Source organism: Vulpes vulpes, chromosome 2, assembly GCF_048418805.1.
Source record: "Vulpes vulpes isolate BD-2025 chromosome 2, VulVul3, whole genome shotgun sequence".
In the NCBI taxonomy this organism is placed as follows: domain Eukaryota; kingdom Metazoa; phylum Chordata; class Mammalia; order Carnivora; family Canidae; genus Vulpes; species Vulpes vulpes.
This window is the reverse complement of record NC_132781.1, coordinates 32,101,644-32,120,535: the sequence shown is the minus strand read 5'-3', so window position 1 is coordinate 32,120,535 and position 18,892 is coordinate 32,101,644. Positions and strand designations below refer to the sequence as shown.

The 18,892-nt window shown below is 47.0% G+C and overlaps 1 protein-coding gene across 23 annotated transcripts in view; it reads right to left on the bottom strand.

Annotated features, from left to right (window-relative positions):
* MSI2 (musashi RNA binding protein 2) overlaps positions 1-18,892 on the bottom strand; it is a 392,043-nt gene that overhangs the window by 127,565 nt on the left and 245,586 nt on the right. For all 23 annotated transcript variants that reach the window (XR_003234574.2, XR_011999715.1, XM_025995990.2 and 20 more), the window contains one exon: positions 16,497-16,545. Coding sequence is in view for 21 of the 23 variants with exons in the window: in XM_025995990.2 (XP_025851775.1) it covers positions 16,497-16,545 (49 nt within the window). In the remaining 2 variants the exon portion in view is untranslated. The remainder of the gene's footprint in view (positions 1-16,496; positions 16,546-18,892) is intronic.

Below are 18,892 nucleotides of genomic sequence, written 5' to 3'. Positions count from 1 at the left end.
CCTATTTTGCCTTCAGAGCAGTTAGCAGTACCTGAAATGATCTCTGCTCCTTCTCCCCAAAGGAAGGTGAGCTTCCAAAGAAGGAGGGCTAGGATTAGGACTGCTTTGTTCTTGTAGTATTGCTACAATGGGAACAGTTTCTGGAACAGATGGTACCCCAGGACCCAGCAGAGCCATGAGGACAGGATGGGACTCCCTTGGTACTCTGGGGCCCCCTCTGTTCCTGGCCAACCCGAGGAACTCCAGAATGAACACACGACTGGATCAGTACAACCCAGCCCCTACCACATCTCTGGAAATACCAAGGACTTCAAGCTGGAACAACCACCTGGGCCAGCTGGGAGAGCCCCCACCATTCTCACCTATACAGGTCCCACACAGTCTTCCAAGGGCATTCTAGATTTGAATTTCTACGCCTGGGTCTGCTAAAGGCAAGGCCACCCACCAGGGGCCCCATTTTTCTGGTGCATTTCCCCCAGATCGCATTTTAAACTCAAACAAAAAAAAATTTTTTAAGCTATTACTTGGGAAATCATCAAATCATTTGTTCATTTTTATTAGTGCCACTGTAATTAAAGAGAATCATATTTCTGAAATCTTAAGCTGCACTTAACAAAACCCACCCTCCAACCAATCAATTAGTATTACAATAACTCCACGTTCCCTTGTTGCCGCTGCGATTAGCATTTTGATTGAATGTCTGTTGAAAAGTGACTGGTAACAGGAGATTGTGTTCAGAAAGTAATGTTTCTTTATTCGTCACCACCGAACCTTGTCTGGTTGTCTCCAGTCTCAGCTCAAAAGAGACAAGACAGTTTCCAAAAGCAGTCATTTTGGTGGCGGATTATATTTTCAGGAGGTGGGTGATAAATTAGGCATAATGGCTCCAACCTCGCCAACTAACACACAGGGGCCTCCTGCTGGCTGTGGCTTTGGCACCCGGCAGCCACACCTCCAAGATCAGAGCCCTCAGGGGTGATATGTGTCCCACCTGCCCCTGTCCCAATAACCTCGGGACAGTAAACACCAGGTCTTCAGACACAGCACTTCGGAGAACTCAGATATAATGATGCCTCTGCCAGATAAGCCAGTGACCACCGTGATTCCTACAGAAGACCATCATTACCCACTTCTCTGCCAGGCACTCGGGAAACCTGTTATTCTAACATAATATGGTCTCTAGTCGTCATGATAATAATAAAAGCACCAGTCAGTAAAGAGATGGGTTAACAAGCTTCATTATGGGCAGAGAATGCCTGTCTTTTCCACGTCACAGGAATTAAAGACAAGAGTTCATTAAATCACTGTATTAGAATTTAAACGACCTGCTGGTTCAGACAGCTCTATTTACTGAGCTTCCCCCCCCCCCCCCAATCATCGAGGCCTTGTGTGGCTCAATGGAGAGCTCCAGAACAGAACACAGCCTAACAAACGAACAAGTTTCCAATACAGCACATACTTAATCCAGACAAGTCAGCTTCTCAGCTAGTGGAGATTCTGCTTTGATCGGTCTTAAAGAATAAGAAAAGGTATAAGAGTGTGGATGTTGGGAGTTAGGAAGGCCATGTGTTCCAAGATGTAAGTGTGGAGGAGGTTAAATGTCATCCGTCTGTCCATCTATCAAGTTTCAATCCACAGCAAGGGACAGGTGTGAGTTTCACCCACTTCCTGCCCACAGCTCACAGTACAATAATGAGAGACATCGACGGGTTGTGTTAATGTGCTATTGAAAAAAAAAAAAAAAAACAAAAAAACCTCCAAAAAACTCCCCAAACAAAAAACTTCTAGAATTCAGGAGGGGAAAAAAAACCACCATACGATTCCTTTAAAAAACCTTCCTCCTCCAAGCCCCCAGCTCCTTTTCCTTCCCCAGCGCTGGCTTCTTCCCTGGCTGCCAGACGGGATTTTAGAAGTGTCAGGTAGCAATTTCATTTTTAAAACACTCTTATCAAGGATTTAGGGTGAAAGATAAAAATCAGCACAGTAAATCATCATAAAGGCGTGTGATGTGAGGCATAGTATTTTACAAATCAAAACAGTTAACAGAATGAAAAGGCAAGGACAGGAAAACGAAGTTTAAGCCATCCTCTGAAAGGGGGGAGATCATAGGCCAAATTAAACAGAAAGATCACCCTTCAGATTTCCAAGCCCCTTTAGTAACAGGCTTGGCATATCTGCTGAGAATTGCATGAACGGTCCAATTTCCACTTTAAAACAGGAGCTTTTTAGAAGGCATATATATTGTCAAGCCATTATACACACTTAACTAGGAGCTTTCGTTGAAGTCATCTGACCTGCAAGCATGTGTTGCTAATATCACTGCTTTATTATTTATCAAATCAATTTCTTCATGGGATGACTAATAAGGCAGACACAGCTGCTCTCCTTTTCCCACCCAGCTGCTACCACCCTGGCAGCAGTAAGATTTGCTAGGCTACCTGCGGTTTCTTATCCACCCTCCCTCCAACATTTTGCTAAAGAAATTTAGACAAAAAAAAAAGGGGGGGGGGTAAGAAGAGATGGACCCAGGAGGTCCCAATTTAGGACTCGAGCCATGTTGTGGAAGCCACGTATAGGATCCAGGGAAAGACTGCTAATTGACCAAGCCAGGGCATGAGCCTTTGTTTTACCAAGGGATTTTATTAATCCCATAATAAAGGAACCACAAATCTAAAATAAAGTAAAAATACACACAAGTACCTACTTTCCTATTTGGATGTAATGTCTTTGATTCCAATATTCCAAACCCACCAAGGCCACATCCCATTCACATATGTACCATACCCCCACCCCACAACACACACAAGCCGTGAAGAACCTTGCAAGGGTGGCAACTCCTAAAAATAGGGTCATTAAGATGTTTACTCTAACTTTTTAAATTCTAACTTTTTCATGTAAGTTCACCAATCTCTTTGAAGGCCTACCTGAAAATTCACAAGAAGAACGCAATTAGAGGATTTCCCATCTGCCAAGGAATGATTCAATTGTCCATTAAAAGCTAGAGTTCTAAAAATACATGAAGGGAAATTATTAGGTATTGTGGATACACATTTCTGTTGTAAAACAGGATCAGGACTATGGGCAAAATAAAAACTTTTGTAAATCTTACCTGTTTTTTAAAGAGGTAAGACAGCATGGGGGAGGGAGCAAATTAAACCATAATTTTCAGGTAATGTTTCCTTATTGTCACTCAGAAAAACTGCCAGGTGTTTCCAGAGTAGTTTATACATAAATATACTAGCTGAATCAGGAAATCTTCCCAGGGCAAATGAATCAACTTAATTAAAAGACGACTAAGATGCCAAGCCTAGTGATTTTGGAAGTGGGGAGGAAATTCAGAAATTTTTAAGTACACACCTTTCTACCTGGCCTTTGAGAGTGAAGCACATAAGTGTTTTTTAAATCCTGGTACAGATCCCTGGCTGAAGTATACCCTACCCTCCCACCTGGCCCACCAGGCTTCATCACGGGTCAGAGGAAGGAATGCAGGACTTTTTCTAATTGTACCAACATTTTCAGTTTTTCTTCCAGGTCACCTGTAAAGGCAACTACCATCACACCATAGGCTTTTTTTTTTTCCTTCCTTTTAAGAACGGTGACTTATTCCCCACCTGGTTAGTTTGCTGGGTAATTATTCTTCCTTTAGCTCTGGAAAAAGAGTAGTGTTCCTAAACCATCTTCAGGTTCAGGCTTTATCAAAGCCCTCTCCGGAAACACCTGCAGCTCTTAACACCATCCTCCAGACAAGACCCCTGCGCCTCTGTTTGGTGAGCATAGGTCTTGGGCAGGGGAAGGTCTAGAGCAGAGGAAGTGGAGGTGGGGACAAGAACCTGTCTTCAGTCGAATGAGAACAGACCACAGTGAGGAGGGCCTGCCCATTTTCCACCCACCCTCTTGTCCTATATATGAACACCATTTGCCAAATACTGGGGAATTAAGGGGTGGGAGGTGGGGAAGACACAGATAATAATCAAATCCATGAAGGAAAAGAACAAGGAACCAGGAGCATAGATAACTGATGCAGCTGACCCAGTCGTGGGGTTCGGGAATATTTCCCTGAGGAAAGGACATCAAGACTCATCCTGAAAGGTAAGAATGGGCCAGGAGTGTGAGACAGACTGTTCCTGGCAGCCAAGGAACAGCCTATGAGGGTGGCTCTGTTAAGGAAACACACGGGAAGTCAGGATGGCTGAAGGGAGCACAGCGTCAAGTGAAGCTGGGCAGGAAAGAAGGGCCGGGCATCAAGGACTCTGCAGACCAGCATCCAGATCTTAGGCTTTAATCCTACTAGTGACGGGAAGCCAGCAAACTATTTCAGTAGGACAGTAACTAGATTCGTGACTGGCACCACAGAATGGTTATTATTCACACCTCCCACTGTCCTCAGGGATCACTGAGGGCCACTCACCTAAAGGAGACCCCTCCCCAGGCTTACACACCAGGGAGTGCATGTCAAGGATGGCTCCCCCCTCCACAGCAGAGATGCGGGTCCAGGTCAAAGAACTGGTCAGCGGCCCAACTGTGGTGAATTTTAAAGCTGGAAGGCCCTTGGAGAGGGTTCCCAGCCCTGACTGCACATTAACTTCAGCTAGGGGAATGTGAAACTCATCCATGCCAGAGCTCCCTCCTGGAGTCTCATTTAAATTGATCTGGGGTGGGCTCCAGGCATTAGTCCAGTTTAAAAAAAAAAACTCCCCAGGTGATTCTAATGTGCAACTAGGGTTGAAAACCGCTGATATGGTCCCAAACCTCTGACGTGACAGCAATCATTCATCACGCGGGCCTCTTCATGCTGGGCTGTGGGATGCTGTAAGTCACCCTGGTCTTCCCAGCAACCCTATCTCTAAGTGAGGAAGCCAAAGTTAGTCACAGGAGTTAAACAACTCTCTGGGTTATGAGTAGACTCTAAGTTCCAACTAAGGGAACATAAGCAGAAGAGGTGAACTTTGGGGAAGTTCCCTTCTCTACTATGCAGACTAGAACAGCATCAAAACACATCAATGGTCTTCTACTAAAGGGATGCTTCCAATGGGCTCCCTGGATCCCCCACCATTCCTACCCGGTAAACGCGCAGCAGCGGGGTGTGAGGCAGGAGGGAGCCCAGGGCTGGCAAGAGATACATGAAACAGGGGCCACTGTTACTTCTGTGTCTATTCTGGGCCCAGAATGGATGATGTCACCTCCAGTGGCAGTGGAAAGCGGGAGTCATGAATCATCCATGAACCGGCCCAGCCTCCAAGATAATAAATCGGATGACAGCATTGCGTACTTTGCAGATCTGGTGCAGAGGCACCGGCTTTGCCTACGCTGCTGGTACACAGGCATCGACGCTGGAAATAGAAGGATATGCTTTCAATTATTTCCCGATATCAAGATGGGGTGGCGAATGAGGAAGAAATTTTGAATTCGTAGGGAGTGCTCAGAGGTGCCCAACTTTGATCACTGTAAAATCACAGCAGTTATTTTTATGTATTGCCAGGTTTGCCAACCAAACCTGAGGATGAAGAGAAGCGCATCCACACAGGTGCTCAAACTATTAATTCCTGCTGTGCCCACTTGCGTCCTATGACTGGAGACCTGTAGGTATTACCATCTTGGCCCTCAACTGCATTCATTTAGCTCAAAAACTCGCTCTAGGATTGAGTTTGGCAAATGCTCCTGCCTGGAAGGGTTTCTGGGGCATTATGAAGAAATTAAGAAGTCTGTGTGGCAGGTTCAGAAGTTCAGTGTTGTCTTGTTCTGTTTTCTTTTTTCCAGGGTGGAAGTCAGAGTCTGTGTCCCGCAAAAAGTACTGCTTTGCCCTCTGTGCTTTTCCCAGGGCTGCTGTCACAGTGCCACAAACTGGGGGCACTGAAAACAAGAGAAAGTGATTCTCTCACGGTTCTGGAAGCTAGAAACCCAAAATCAAGGTGTCGGCCGGGCCACATTCTCATGAAGGTCCTAGGAGAAAAATCTGTCTCAAGCCCTTAGCTCGTGGCACTGCCAGCAATCCTTGGCTCACAGCTGTGTCACCTGTGGTCCCATGACCCTCTCCCCCACACATCTATCTTCACCTGTCCCCCTCTTAGGATACTAGTTGTATGGATGAACCTGACCCAGCATGGCCTCATCTTGATTACATTCATAAAGACCCTATTTCTGAGTAAGGTCACATCCTGAGATAAGAGGGGTTAAGACTCCCCATTTGGGTGGGTGGGCAGGATACAATTGAACTCACAATACTCTCCCATCTTGGCAAACCTGACGGCATCTGCAAATAGCACCCTGGAGTGTTAACATTTTCTCCAATCCGCAAACCTTGGCCTTTATTCCCCAAGCAATAGTAACAGAATTAGCAGCAAAATAACGAGCTGTTAGAGTAGTAAAGGTAACCTTTATAGATGGTCTCCTAAGCGTCCCATGTTTCACAGACGTATTACCTCACTTACACTTCACAAGTCTGTGAATTAATCACAATAGCCATTTAATAGATGAGAAAACCGAGGGTCAGAGCAGCTTACTAACTTGCCCAGCGTCACACTGCTGGCAGTGCTAGGATCTGAACCCAGCAGTGTGACTTGAGAATGAAGCTCTACCCCTTTGCCACATGGTCCGGACATGTCACGATCTTCATGAAGTGGGTGCTTGCTGTGACTTTTGAGCTATAAGCAACAGTGACACAGAAGAGGAATCTGAATTTGCCATATTATGTAAGGTTCCCACGTGTTTCTTAATCATAACTTGGTTAGGAAAATGCTTTTAACTTTTTTAACTAACAAGCCCTTTAAACTTCTGGAATGGAGGGTCTTCCATATGACCTCTCTGCCCTCCGGTCTGGGGTAAACTCAAGCAAACCATGTTTCTTCCCAGACCAGGACGGCTATTCTATTAATAGCACATTGTCTGGGAGGAACAGACACTACTAAGAAGATCCTCATCTATCTATCTGACTTTCTGTTTACAGAAAGAAAAAGGCAACTCGAAGGTAAAAGGATCCTCAGCTTCATTTAATCAAATTTTGTTTGAGATCAACTTGGTCCCTCTTCCCAGCGGGAGAGGCAACTCTGATGAGCCAGGGCCCACATCTCATTCAACCAAGCAGGGGATGCCACATGTTGCAGCAACTGCACAATTCCAACAAAGTTTTAAAAGCCTTTACACAAATGTCAGGAACAACGCAGAAGTGACAACAGTTACTGTGTTAGGGAGCTGGGATGAGGTGAATTTTTTTTCTCTTGAAAACTCTCCCCTGTGTTGTTAGATCACTGCATTTACAATTCAAATTGGAATGAATTTTAAAAGCTTACACTAAAAAAGTAAATGTTTGAACAGGTAATAAATGCACATGGTACAAAAATTCACAAGGTAAATAAACACACAATAAAATATTTTTCCCTATCTTTGTACCTCTGGTCATTTTATCCTCTTCCCCAGAAGCAAATGCTGTTTTTTTATTTATGTATATTTGCATCTGTGAATATAAATGCAGGAGCATAAAACATATTCAGGGCCTAATGTGGCCGGAGTGCTCCAAGTCCTTGCCACTGTTAACCACTGTAAGACTCAGGCTAACCTGACATCATCATTCCTGTTTTATAAATGAGGAATCTGACTCACAGAGAGGGTAAGTAACTCGCCCAGGATCACACAGCCATTACGTCGTAGAGCTCAGATTCAAACACCAGCTGCATGGGACACCTGGGTGGCTCAGTGAGCATCTGCCTTCAGCTCAGGGTATGATCCTGGAGTTGCAGGATCGAATCCCATGTCTGGTTCCTGCAGGGAGCCTGCTTCTCCCTCTGTCTATGTCTCTGCCTCTCTCTCTCTATCTCTCATGAATAAATAAATAAATCTTAAAAAAAAAAAATCAAACAGCAGCTGCCTGACTCTAGAGCATGTGCTCTTAACCATGATGCCATTATGCTTTGTGACCAGGTCTGTGGGTACCTCTTCAGTCTATGCACATGCAAGCGTAGGTTTTCTGTGTGAAGGGGAGGAAAAGATTATTTTAAAGATTAGAGTTTTTAAAATTCAAACACAGATTGTAGTCTGTTTGCCTAAAGAAGTTAAACCAATGGTCCTCCTTATGGGGGAAAGGAAAGGAGGTATGCGCACTGTGGGCAGTTTATAAGCCAACTCACTTAACTCATCTAGAGCAGGTGTGTTACCTCAACCACGGAGCCAAGCAGGGCTCAAAGCTGGCCAGTAACTTGCCTAGATCACACCTGTGGGAAGCTGGGATGGTCCGCAAGATCTGGGGTCTCAAAGTATACCGTGCCCGCCCAGAGCAGCTCATGTCCGGAGCTGCACAGCAACGAGGCTCCTATGGGAACCCTGAGTCCCCAAGGGAGGTGGCCACCCTGGCTTCGGGGTCCGGGGCCCCTAGCAGTGCGCTAGTGCTAAGAAAAGGGGTGCTTTTAATCAAGTGGCCACGCTGAAGGTTCCTTTCCCTTCAGGCCTCCACACCCTGCCCTCATCGAGATCTTAAAACATGTCGTGAGAGTCAGAGCCTGGGCCTCCATGGGAACAGGGCCCAACAGAAGCCTCATTGTCCCTCTCTACAAAAAACCATTTCTGGGTCAGTGAAGTTGCTGACCTTGGGCCCACTCCCTTTCTGCTTCCGTGGGCAACAGCCAGGAGGGAGGCAGGAAGACCTATTAGCTCACCCCCCTTTTGGGGCCAGGGCTTTTATTCCAAAGGAAAGAAGTTTAAGATTTATACTTCAGCTCCAGAAGATGCAGTGCCTCCAGGGTGCCAGAGTCCCCCAGCGACACCGGCTCCCTCTGGCGCTGGGCACCCTGTCTCCCAGCCCGTGTTGCTAGGGAGCCGAGGGCGCTCTATTCCCCCGCCATCTACAAAGGAAAGCAGGTGAACAGAAACCAAGCTACTGTGTTGATTAATATCTCAAGAGACAGCGCCGGAATGGGCGCTTCCGGACTAAGTTAGCTCGGGGAGGAAAAAAAATTAAAGCGCTCTCCTTGCTTTCCTGTCAGAAATAAAATTAAGGTCTCAGATCGATGTTGCCAGGGCTGGGGTATCTACGGGAATCTTTAATGGCCTCCTCTACATGTTTTCAAATGCACATTCCCCTTCAACCCTGCCCTTTTAATTGGTTATTTGCAAGGTCATGTTTGCACCAATTTCTCGGGAAGGCTAATGGTGTTTATTTAAGGAGAAAATAAATGTGCAGACAGCTCTGGGGACTGGTCTCTGGAAGATGGCTCAGGGTGGGGGCCGCAGCTCTGTACCCCGCGCCCCCCCTTCCACTCTCCATTGCTGCACATCCCTGGTAGCCTGGAGGGGGGCCCTGAGATGGCTTGGGGGACAGGTCAGGCTTTGAGGAAAATGTGCTAGTGGTGTTGGGGTGTAGGTGGAGTGTGTATAGAGTTGTACAGCACCCCGGGTAAGGCCCTAGAAGGCAGCAAAGAAGCCAGGCTGCACCCCTCATAGTGGGCACGTACAAACATGCTCACGTCCTTACACAGGCCTGGCTTTAGAATGAGCCCAGCTAGGAGCACAGAGCCCTGGGTTCTCACCATTTAGTGGAGAGGTGCCTGGAGGTTCACTTACGCCACTGTAGGACTTGGCAGTTCTTCCCCATTCTAACTAAGGCATGCCCAACCTCGAGAACACACGTAACTGTTTTCCAACAGAATCTCTCCAAGTACCCAAAGGCAGCAATTAACATCCACATCACTGCCAGCCGCCCTCGCCCGGCTCCACACGTCACTTCTACCCAGGGTGGATGGGAGGAGCCTCAATCATATTAAGTTGCTACCCCATTCTGAGCATTCTCTCCTAGAGTCCTGGTTTATCAGTATCTTTCCTAAGCAGTTGTCCCATATTAATATGGTCCATTTTGGAAAGAGAAGATTATCACCTGACCCTATGGAGACCCTTTACCTGCACTGAAGAGCCCAAGTGGCATGCTTGGTGGCCACATCATAGAAAGTTCTAGGCAGCCAAGACCCTTCGTTGGTATTCATGGCCTATAACAGACAAGCTGCAGGTGCAGAACTGGGATTGATACTAGTAATGATCAAGCTACTGGTTTATAGGTTTCCAATAAGCCCTATGATACATCTCAGACTTGGGGTGGGACAGGATGGGTGCCCACTACGATTGGCAGCATGCACAGGGGATGAGAGGCAGACTTGAGAGATGGGAACCACAGAGAGGCAAGACTGCAGCAGGTGGACTCTGGCATGGGTATGGAGACTCTTGTATCACATCACCCAGTGTCCTTACCAGCTGTGATTCCAGGAATCTCTCCCACCCTTCCTACCCCACCCCACTAGGGTCTCCCACTCAGAGGGACTTCTTTTGCCATCCCACAAAGTCTCACCTACAGGCTGGAGAGTTCCAACCTTCTTTCCTAGGTAAGGTCAGAATGTTAGACTCTCAGTAGGAAAAACACACACATACATTATCTTTGACATCCCACACCTACGAAGGAAGCAATGCCTTTTCATTTCCCATTTAGTTAACACCTTTGTTAAACTCTTTTTATATTCTTCCCTGCGCCCAACTTTGGGGAATAGGCACCAATGAACAAATAATTACAGGGTGATCCTGAATCATGTCTGGCATACATAAAATAGCCCAGTCTGGACGTCAGAGGTCAATTTCAAAAGTGAGTGTCTGGCAGGTAGTCAGGACATTAAGGGCTGTTTTTCCTCCTTAGAAAAGCATTATCTTCTATCACAGCTTCAGCGACATCTTACTGGCCCCATTTTAATAAATTAACCGATGACGTAAATTACGGAGACCTTCAGCTTGAGCCAACTGCTTTTTGGGATGGAGATGCCAGGCAAGCTTTGAGGGAGAAGCAGAGCCCAGGCAGCCCCATGTCCCGGAGCGAGCCTGTGAAAGGCTTCTCCCTCTGGCCACAGGGCCCACCGGGGTGCCCCTCCAGCCTCGCAGCTCCTGATAGGGCATGGCCGCCCCGGCAACAGACCCTCCATGTAAAGGGCCTGCTGGTGATGGTGCCCTTGGAGGGTCACGACACCACCTGGGCTGAGGTCAGTACAGTGGAAGGGCCTGCTGGGGAGCCAGTGACTGTCTCAAAGCCCTGGGTCCTCTCCAAAACCATTAGCATTGCACTTAACAAGTGACCCTTAACGGCAGTGAGAGGAGTCCTCCATCACACTGAGCTTTATTCTCCTCTCTGTGTCTCTGTCCCTTTGCCTCTGGCAATGTTCTGGAGCAAACAGGCCTGCTGGGTAATGGAAGCCACAGGGAGTGAGAAGGCCTGTCGCTGAGTCTCTACTCTGTACTCATTCCCTCTCCAGCTGACCCTCACCAGGTGATCCTATAAGCTTCAAAGACACCCGACTCATTTTACACAGGGGCCCCAAATCACCCAGCTCTCCCCTGACTGGTCAGACGTGGAGGGACCTGTGGTGCAGGGTTCATGAATCTAGAGGCCTGGGGTCAGAGAAAGGGATAGCTAAGGCTCCCCTGGAATGACCCTCATGGTGGGGGCTCCCTTCCCTGACAAGGAGGTGAGCAGGACATCCCCATGTTCCTCCACTCTCTCAAACAGGGCTGACGTGAGGACAGTGGGGGCAGATCCAAACCATTCCACCCTCCCTCTGTCCCTCTCTCTGGCTCACCCCTCAGCCTTCTGCCTCCCAAAGGGCGAACTGGAAAGGACAGCACTTTGTAATGCCTTCCCTCTGGCCCCTCCTCTCCAGCCCCACTCTAGGATCAATACCTAATACTGAATTTAAGATCTTATCTGAGTTTTGCAAGGATAAAGCAACAACTTTCCCCCAACGATTAAATCCTTTGATGATCAACCCAATATTTTTCAGACCACCTCTAAAAGCTTTGAGAGAGCAAATGAAATGACTCTGAGGACATCGGAAAGCCACCTTCTTTCTCTCCCCTTGGGCACAAAGAATCTCATGTAAAGGTCCCAGTTTTGACCTGCAGCTCAGCTCCTACCTGGTTGCAGGAATGTGCTATGCGGCCCTCCAGAACTCCCAATGCCTCAGTTTCTCCATCTGAGACAGAGGTGCATCACAGTCCAGTAAGAAGGGTAGGTGGAGAAGGACCAGTAATGAGGAGGTGCTCAAGAGCTATAGTCGCCAAGTGCCCTGTCTTAAATCACTGCCCTGCACCATGTTTGCAGAGCAGCTGAGAGCAAGGGCTCTGGGTCACCAGGCAGGGTTTATATCCAACTAGGAACTCTGGGCAGCCGGGTTCAACTCTCCTTCGTAAAGATTGAACAGTATGTGCCGACACTGTGCTAAGCATGGGGTATAGAACTGCCTAGGAAGCATTGGCTGTTTCTACCAAGAACATTAACACAGCCTGGGTAACACAGGACCCACTGTACCCCACAGCGTGTGCTGTCATGGGGATACCCAGATTCCCCATTGGGATCTGCTAGGATCATCCTGGAAGATGGTCCCCAGTTGTCTGTTGCCTCTAGGATGTCCTGGGGCAAGCCCAAGGTCAGTGTGCTTCGCAGAATGGGCTGCATCCTGTGACCGATCAACATCAGGTAGGAGGTCAGTCCTTTTCACTCCAGCTGGGGACAGCGCTAGCTGCAGAATTCCCAGGGCCCCACAGATCAGCCTCTCCCCCTGCCTGCTGCTCACCGAGGGCACTCCTGCATGCTGATCCTCATCTCAGGGGACCCAAACACAACCTCTCACCTCCCTCTCCTCGTTACAAAAATCAACATTAAAAAAAAGGACTTAATCTTGGACACTCTCTCAGTCTAAAAGGCTAAAAAAGCCAGAAACATACTTTAGTCCTGGTGCTCATTAATCCCAGCTCCCCCATTTTCCAGAGGACCAACGTGGGGTGTCAGAGAGGTGAGGAAAGGTGCCTTGGCCAAGCATCAAGGGGAGAGTGGGGGGAGTCTTCACACCTCTGTGTGAGTCACACACTGAACGACCTTCTTCTTGCTTCCACAGGGGAGACCTCACATCCTAGGAGGGCTCCCTGTCTCCTGCCCCTGGCTTCTTTCCCAAGGTGCTAGTGAGGCTCAAGTACAGATGTTCCTGTGAACAGATGTAACTGTGGACCACGCTGTCCCAATGGGACTGACAGGGGACAGGGGCAGGGGGCAGCCACTGGGGGGCAGGAAGTGGAAACTCAGCCCTGACCTCCGCCTACAGCCGGCAGGAGTGGGAGCAGTGACTTCCGAACCCCAGGCCCTACAGGCCATGATCCTAGATGGCAGTGTCTCAGCATCGAGGGCACACGGGTGGTTTTCACAAGGCTTGGGCCCAGGCTACCTGATGGGGCTGCGCTGGGAGTTAGGTGAGATGGTGCTGGGCAGGCACTGTGATGGCACCAGCGGTTAGCGGTGTGGACCTCTTTAAGAAGAAAGCTGGCAGCCGTGCCAGCCCGAGAGGTGTCCTTAAATTCTGCTACAGCAGCACTTTCTTCTTGATAAGTAATGGGAACTGGGAAGCTGAGGAGGTGAAGGTAAGGCTGGGGCAAGGTGGCTACAGGCAGGATTTTATTTTCGTGTGTTTCTCACCTGATTCCAAATGCACATCCCATCAGGCCAGGGATATGGGGCCCATTGTTTCATATGTAGGATTATGCTTCTGTGGGAACACATTCCCCCCCCCCCCTTTTTTTTAATTCTTTCCCCTCCTAGATGCTCTGAACCACTTAAGTAGTACCCCAGTGTTAGCACCCAGGTCAAAGAGAAACTCTCAGCTGTTTAGAAGGGCTGGGAAACATGGAGGGGCCAAAGGTCCCGTCTGTGCAGAAATAACACTGGGGAGCAGGTTTCCATACAGGAGCAAAGGGAAGGCAGGATGTCAGGGCCTCCTTGTAGAAACTTCTTGGCACGCCTTCCCTCCTGCCTTCTCTTCCCCACCCCACCAAGGGGAAGGTGCAGATTACATCCACTCAGGCCAGCTCCCTGGATGGGTAAGCCTGTGTGGTCATGCATGACCCCATCCTCAGAGGGCTCCACTCTGGGGTACCTGGGTGGCTCATTTGGCTAAGCAACTGCCATCAGCTCAGGTCATGATCTCAGACTCCTGGGATTGAGGCCCACATCAGGCTCTGCTCAGCGGGGAGTCTGCTTCTCCCTCCCCCTCTGCCACTCCCCCCTGCTCAAGCTGTCTCTCTCTCTCTCTTGCTCTCTCTCAAAATAAATAAATAAAATCTTAAAAAAATTTTTTTTTAGAAGGGCTCCACTCTGAGTCTAATGCTCCGCTGTCACCTTGAAATTCTTAATGATTTTTAAATAAGAGGCCCCACCTTTCCCCTTGTTCTGACTCCACAAATCATGCAAGGAGTCCCACAACCACTACAGGAACCGTAAGCTCTGGTAGGGCAAAAGAACAAATGGGCAGGCCCTGGCTTGGCTGGGGGCAGGCCTTGAGCATGCACCGGGGGCTGTGCCCACCCTCCTTCCTGCCAGTGCCCCCCAGAAGTCATGATGTGGGAGAGCGAGCAGTGCCATCCTGGAAGCCGCCCTGAGCATGGGGCCATAAAATGGACCTCCCTCCACCTCACAGCAGGAGTCACAGAGGAACTGCCACCCCATTGCTGCACCCTGCACCTTGGAGAAAGGGACGAGGTTCCACCCATAGCAAGAGGCGTCTGGGTTAGACATAGGGAGAACCTTCCCTGGCACCTCCTCAGGGCTATGCCCGGGGGCCCAATGCCCTCAGTGTGAACCTGCCTCAGTCTGTTACTAGGAGAGTCACTGGCCCTCTCGGGTCCCCCAGATGCCACACCTCTTTCCAGGGACTTGAGGGCTGCATGAGATGATTTATCATCCCCTCTAATACAGGGTTTGACCTGGAGCAGATCAGAAATGCCTTTATTTGTGGACATTCAAAAAAAAGAGTGGGGCCACTCCAGAATCTTCCAGGAACATGAATTCTAGAATTGAACACCAGTGCCACACTGGGATGGGCCTTGTCCACCCTGAAAATAAGTAGACGAAAACGCTCTTAACAAACCCATCCCCATGTGGAGACCACAGAGAACGAGCAGAATTTGAAATCAGCGGTCCTAGGGAGGAGCCCCTGCTCTGACCTTGGGTGTGTCCCTTACACCCCTCTGACCTTCTGTCACCTCAGGCACAATACAGAGGTGATGACAGTGAAAACAGTAATAATAAGAGCTAACCTAGGCTGCACTAGACTCTCCAAACAACTCTGTAGGGAAGTACTTGAATTATTCCCATATCACAGATGAACAAACTGAGAGCAACAAGATAAAGAAGTTAAGTGATTTTTCCCAAAGTCACAGGGAAGATCAGATCAGATGATGCACAGGGAAGCAGTGCTCGGACTGCCCAGGTAAGGATGATGGTGGAGAATAATCATGAACTGCCAGTCTCTGCAATCACAATGCTGAGCAATACAGAGGACAAAGCAATCATTCCACACCCGTAAGCTCTTCTTTTCTTCCCTCACCTCCCCTACTCCTTATCGTCCACCTCTCCCCATCCCTTCTCAACATATACACCATCAATGCCCCAGTTTTCCACCCAGTTTTCCATTCTCCCTTCTGAGGATGCTGCCAGTGGACGCACGGGAAGCCTGACTGCCAGGCACACTCAGGACAGCCCCTCCTCCTTCTCCCACCCCCCTCCTTCCTCCCTTTCACTCAGCCTGCCTGCTCTCAACAGGAGAGACATACAGTCAGTGCTGGGTAACTGCTTCTAATCACAGGTGACAGCAAGAATGTAAACAACACAAGAAACATCTAAATGCAATCCAAGTGGCAAGGAAACACCGCTCACTCTGGCTCCTCTCAAGAACGCTGCTTCCTGCCACCTCCCTTCGGAAGCTCTACTCATTAACGCCCTGTTCATAGGAGCCCCAGAAACCAGGAGCTTCCGGAGAACGGGAGATGGAACGCTAAGCCATAACCTTTGACTCTACTTCCTCTGGGAGGATTTTCTAGATTTGTCCAATTTTCTGTTTAAAGCAATCATTTCAATGTGTTCCTTTATGGGGGAAGGGAGGCATGGAGGTCAGAAACCCCTCTGACAATCTGTTCAAAGCTAGGAACACCTCCCAAGAAAAGCACAAACAGAAAACATTTTGTGTGTCATTTCAGGGGTTCACAGACCTCCCCAAGTTGAAATCTATTTTCTAAAACACGGATAGGACAGTAAGAGGACAGGAGAAAAAAATGAGTCAGTGCAGAGCCCTTTAAACGTTCTAGACGTGCAAAAGGGCACTGACAAGTCTGCAATCCCTGTACACGTCGAGTAAAGCTACAAAAAGAGTATTTTTTTTTTTTTTCTTTTCTGGCTCTTCAGATTGACAGTGTGCTTCTAAACTACCCCCTTCAATGCAAATTGAAAACTCAGCTGAGTAATTGCTATGAATAATTTCTACTTGGATCACTTAGTGCTCAGGTCTAGCAAAGACTAAGAAAGCCAGGATTAGAAAGGTATATCGGAACACGGGTTGGGCGTGGCTGATTTTTAACCATTCAGCATCTGGACTCTTCATGCTATGGTGGCCCTCGTCTATCTAACACAAGGGGCATGCTTCTTACACTGGGGCTCTTACCTCTGTGCCTGTTGGTTGTCTTATCAAACATCAGCATTGCGTCCTCCACCTGCAAAACAAAAAATGGAGTCTGCTTTAGGAATTTTAACAAAACATACGAAATGCTATATGCCGGTGGGGAAGGCTGGTTTCCATTATCAAAGTCATAGGTGCTCATTAAAACTGATTTGAAAACACACAAAATTAGAAAGAAAAAAAAAATCACTGTCCTTTCCATCCTTCTGCCTAGAACAGCCACAGTTAACATCTGGCATATTTCCCTTCAGTTTTTGCCTTAAAAAACAAAAAACAAAAAAACAAAAAAAACCCCCACCTTATGCCTATTTTAATATAGTTTAAATCATGCTGTACATGGAATTTTGCCCTTTTTAAATATAACATTACAATATTGCAAATAATTCCCAGATGACTATACATCATGAATATTATCTGGTTTTTTCCCCTTTTTTTATTATGGTAAAATACACAAAACATAAAAATTGCCATCTTAACCATTCTTAAGTGTACAGTTCAGTGGTATAGGATACCTTCATAACGTTGAACTACCATCCCTACCATCCATGTCTGGAACTCTTGTTAGCTCGTAAAACTGAAACTTTACCCCATCAAATAATAACCTCCCATCTCCTTTGTCCCCCCAGCCCCTGGCAACCACCATTCTATCTGCTATCTCTATGATTGTACCTCTCATCCCCAGGGCAGACATCCCAAGAACCCTAGTGCTTGCCTGAAATTGTGGATGGTACTCAACCCAATATATACCATGTGTCTTCTTAGACATAAATACCTATGATAAAGTTTAATTTATACAACAGGCATGATAGAAGATTTAACAATAGTAACAAGTAATAAAACAGAGCAATTACAACATATTGTAATAGAAGTTATGTGAATGTGGTCCCTCTCTTTCAAAATATCTTATTGTAAAGTTACTGATGAAGAGAGAGAATATGTCCATGTGATTAGAAGAAGTGAGGTGAATGATGTAGGCATGTGACGTAGCGTTCGGCTACTACTTATCTTCTGATAATCCACCAGAAGGAGGATCGTCTGTGTTAGGACCATGGTTGACTGCAGGTAAATGAAGCCATAATAAGGTGGGACTACAGTATCTCATATAAGTAGATTCACACAGTATTTGTCTTTTTGTGATTGGCTTATTCCATGTAGCATAATGTCCTCACGGTTCATCCATATTCCACTGCATGTATATACCACAACTTATTTATTCATCCAACCATCAATGGATTCTTGATTTTAACTATGGTGAATAATGCTGCCATAAACACGAGTGTACAAATATCTCCTTACATCCCTGTCTTCAATTCTTTTGTATATATACCCAGAAATGAAATTGCTAGATCACATGGTAACTTTATTTTTAATTTTTGGGGGAACTGCCTGCTGTTTTCCACAGTAGCTGCACCATTTTACATTCCTACCAACAGTGCACAAAGGCTCCAATTTCTCCACATCCTAGCTGATACTTGGTATTTTCTGGGGGATTTTTGATAGTAGTCAACCTAGTGGGTGTGAGGTATTGCAAATACTATCTTGACTGCTGTATAATATTTCATGAAGTGAGAAACTATGGCCTACTCAATTATCTTTCAGTGGATTATTTAAAATTTTTTCCAGTTATACACAATGGCAATTTATTTATTTATTTATTTATTTATTTATTTATTTATTTATTTAATTTTTTATGATAGTCACAGAGAGAGAGAGAGAGAGAGAGAGAGAACAATGGCAATTTAATATCTTGATTGCTATGAGCTGATTTGTGCCCCCCTCCAAACTTGGATGTTGGAATCTTAACCCCCAGTATCACAGAATGTTACTATATTTGGAAACAGGGTCTTTAAAAAGGTTGAGTTAAAATGAGATCATTAGGGTGGGGCCTGATCCAGTACTGACTAAGGGGTTCTTATACGAAGAGGAAATCTCAATACAGTCAGGTATAGAGGGAAGACCACATGAGGACACACGGAGAAGGTGGCTGTCTGCAAGCCAAGGAGAGAGAGGGTTCAGAAGAAACCAATCCTGCTGATCTTGGGCTTCCAGCCTTACAATAGTGAGAAAATACATTTTTGTTGTTTGACCATCCAGTCTGTGGCACTTTGTTATGGCTGCCCCCACAGAGTAATACATTCATGCTAGGACCTTTTCAAAAAGATCAAAGAGAAGAGAACACCAAAGGCATCCTCTGTCTCTCTACCTATTCCTCCCTCAGTCTTTCTAGGCATCCTGCAACGGTTCCCGATGTTTCTAGCAGTAAGATTTCAGAATCTGCACTCTGTTCCCATGCAGACCTTAAGGAAGTCACACTCACTGAACCAGATTTGGCTTTGAATTCCACTCTCTGTACTTATGATCCAATTCTTTATTCTTCTTCA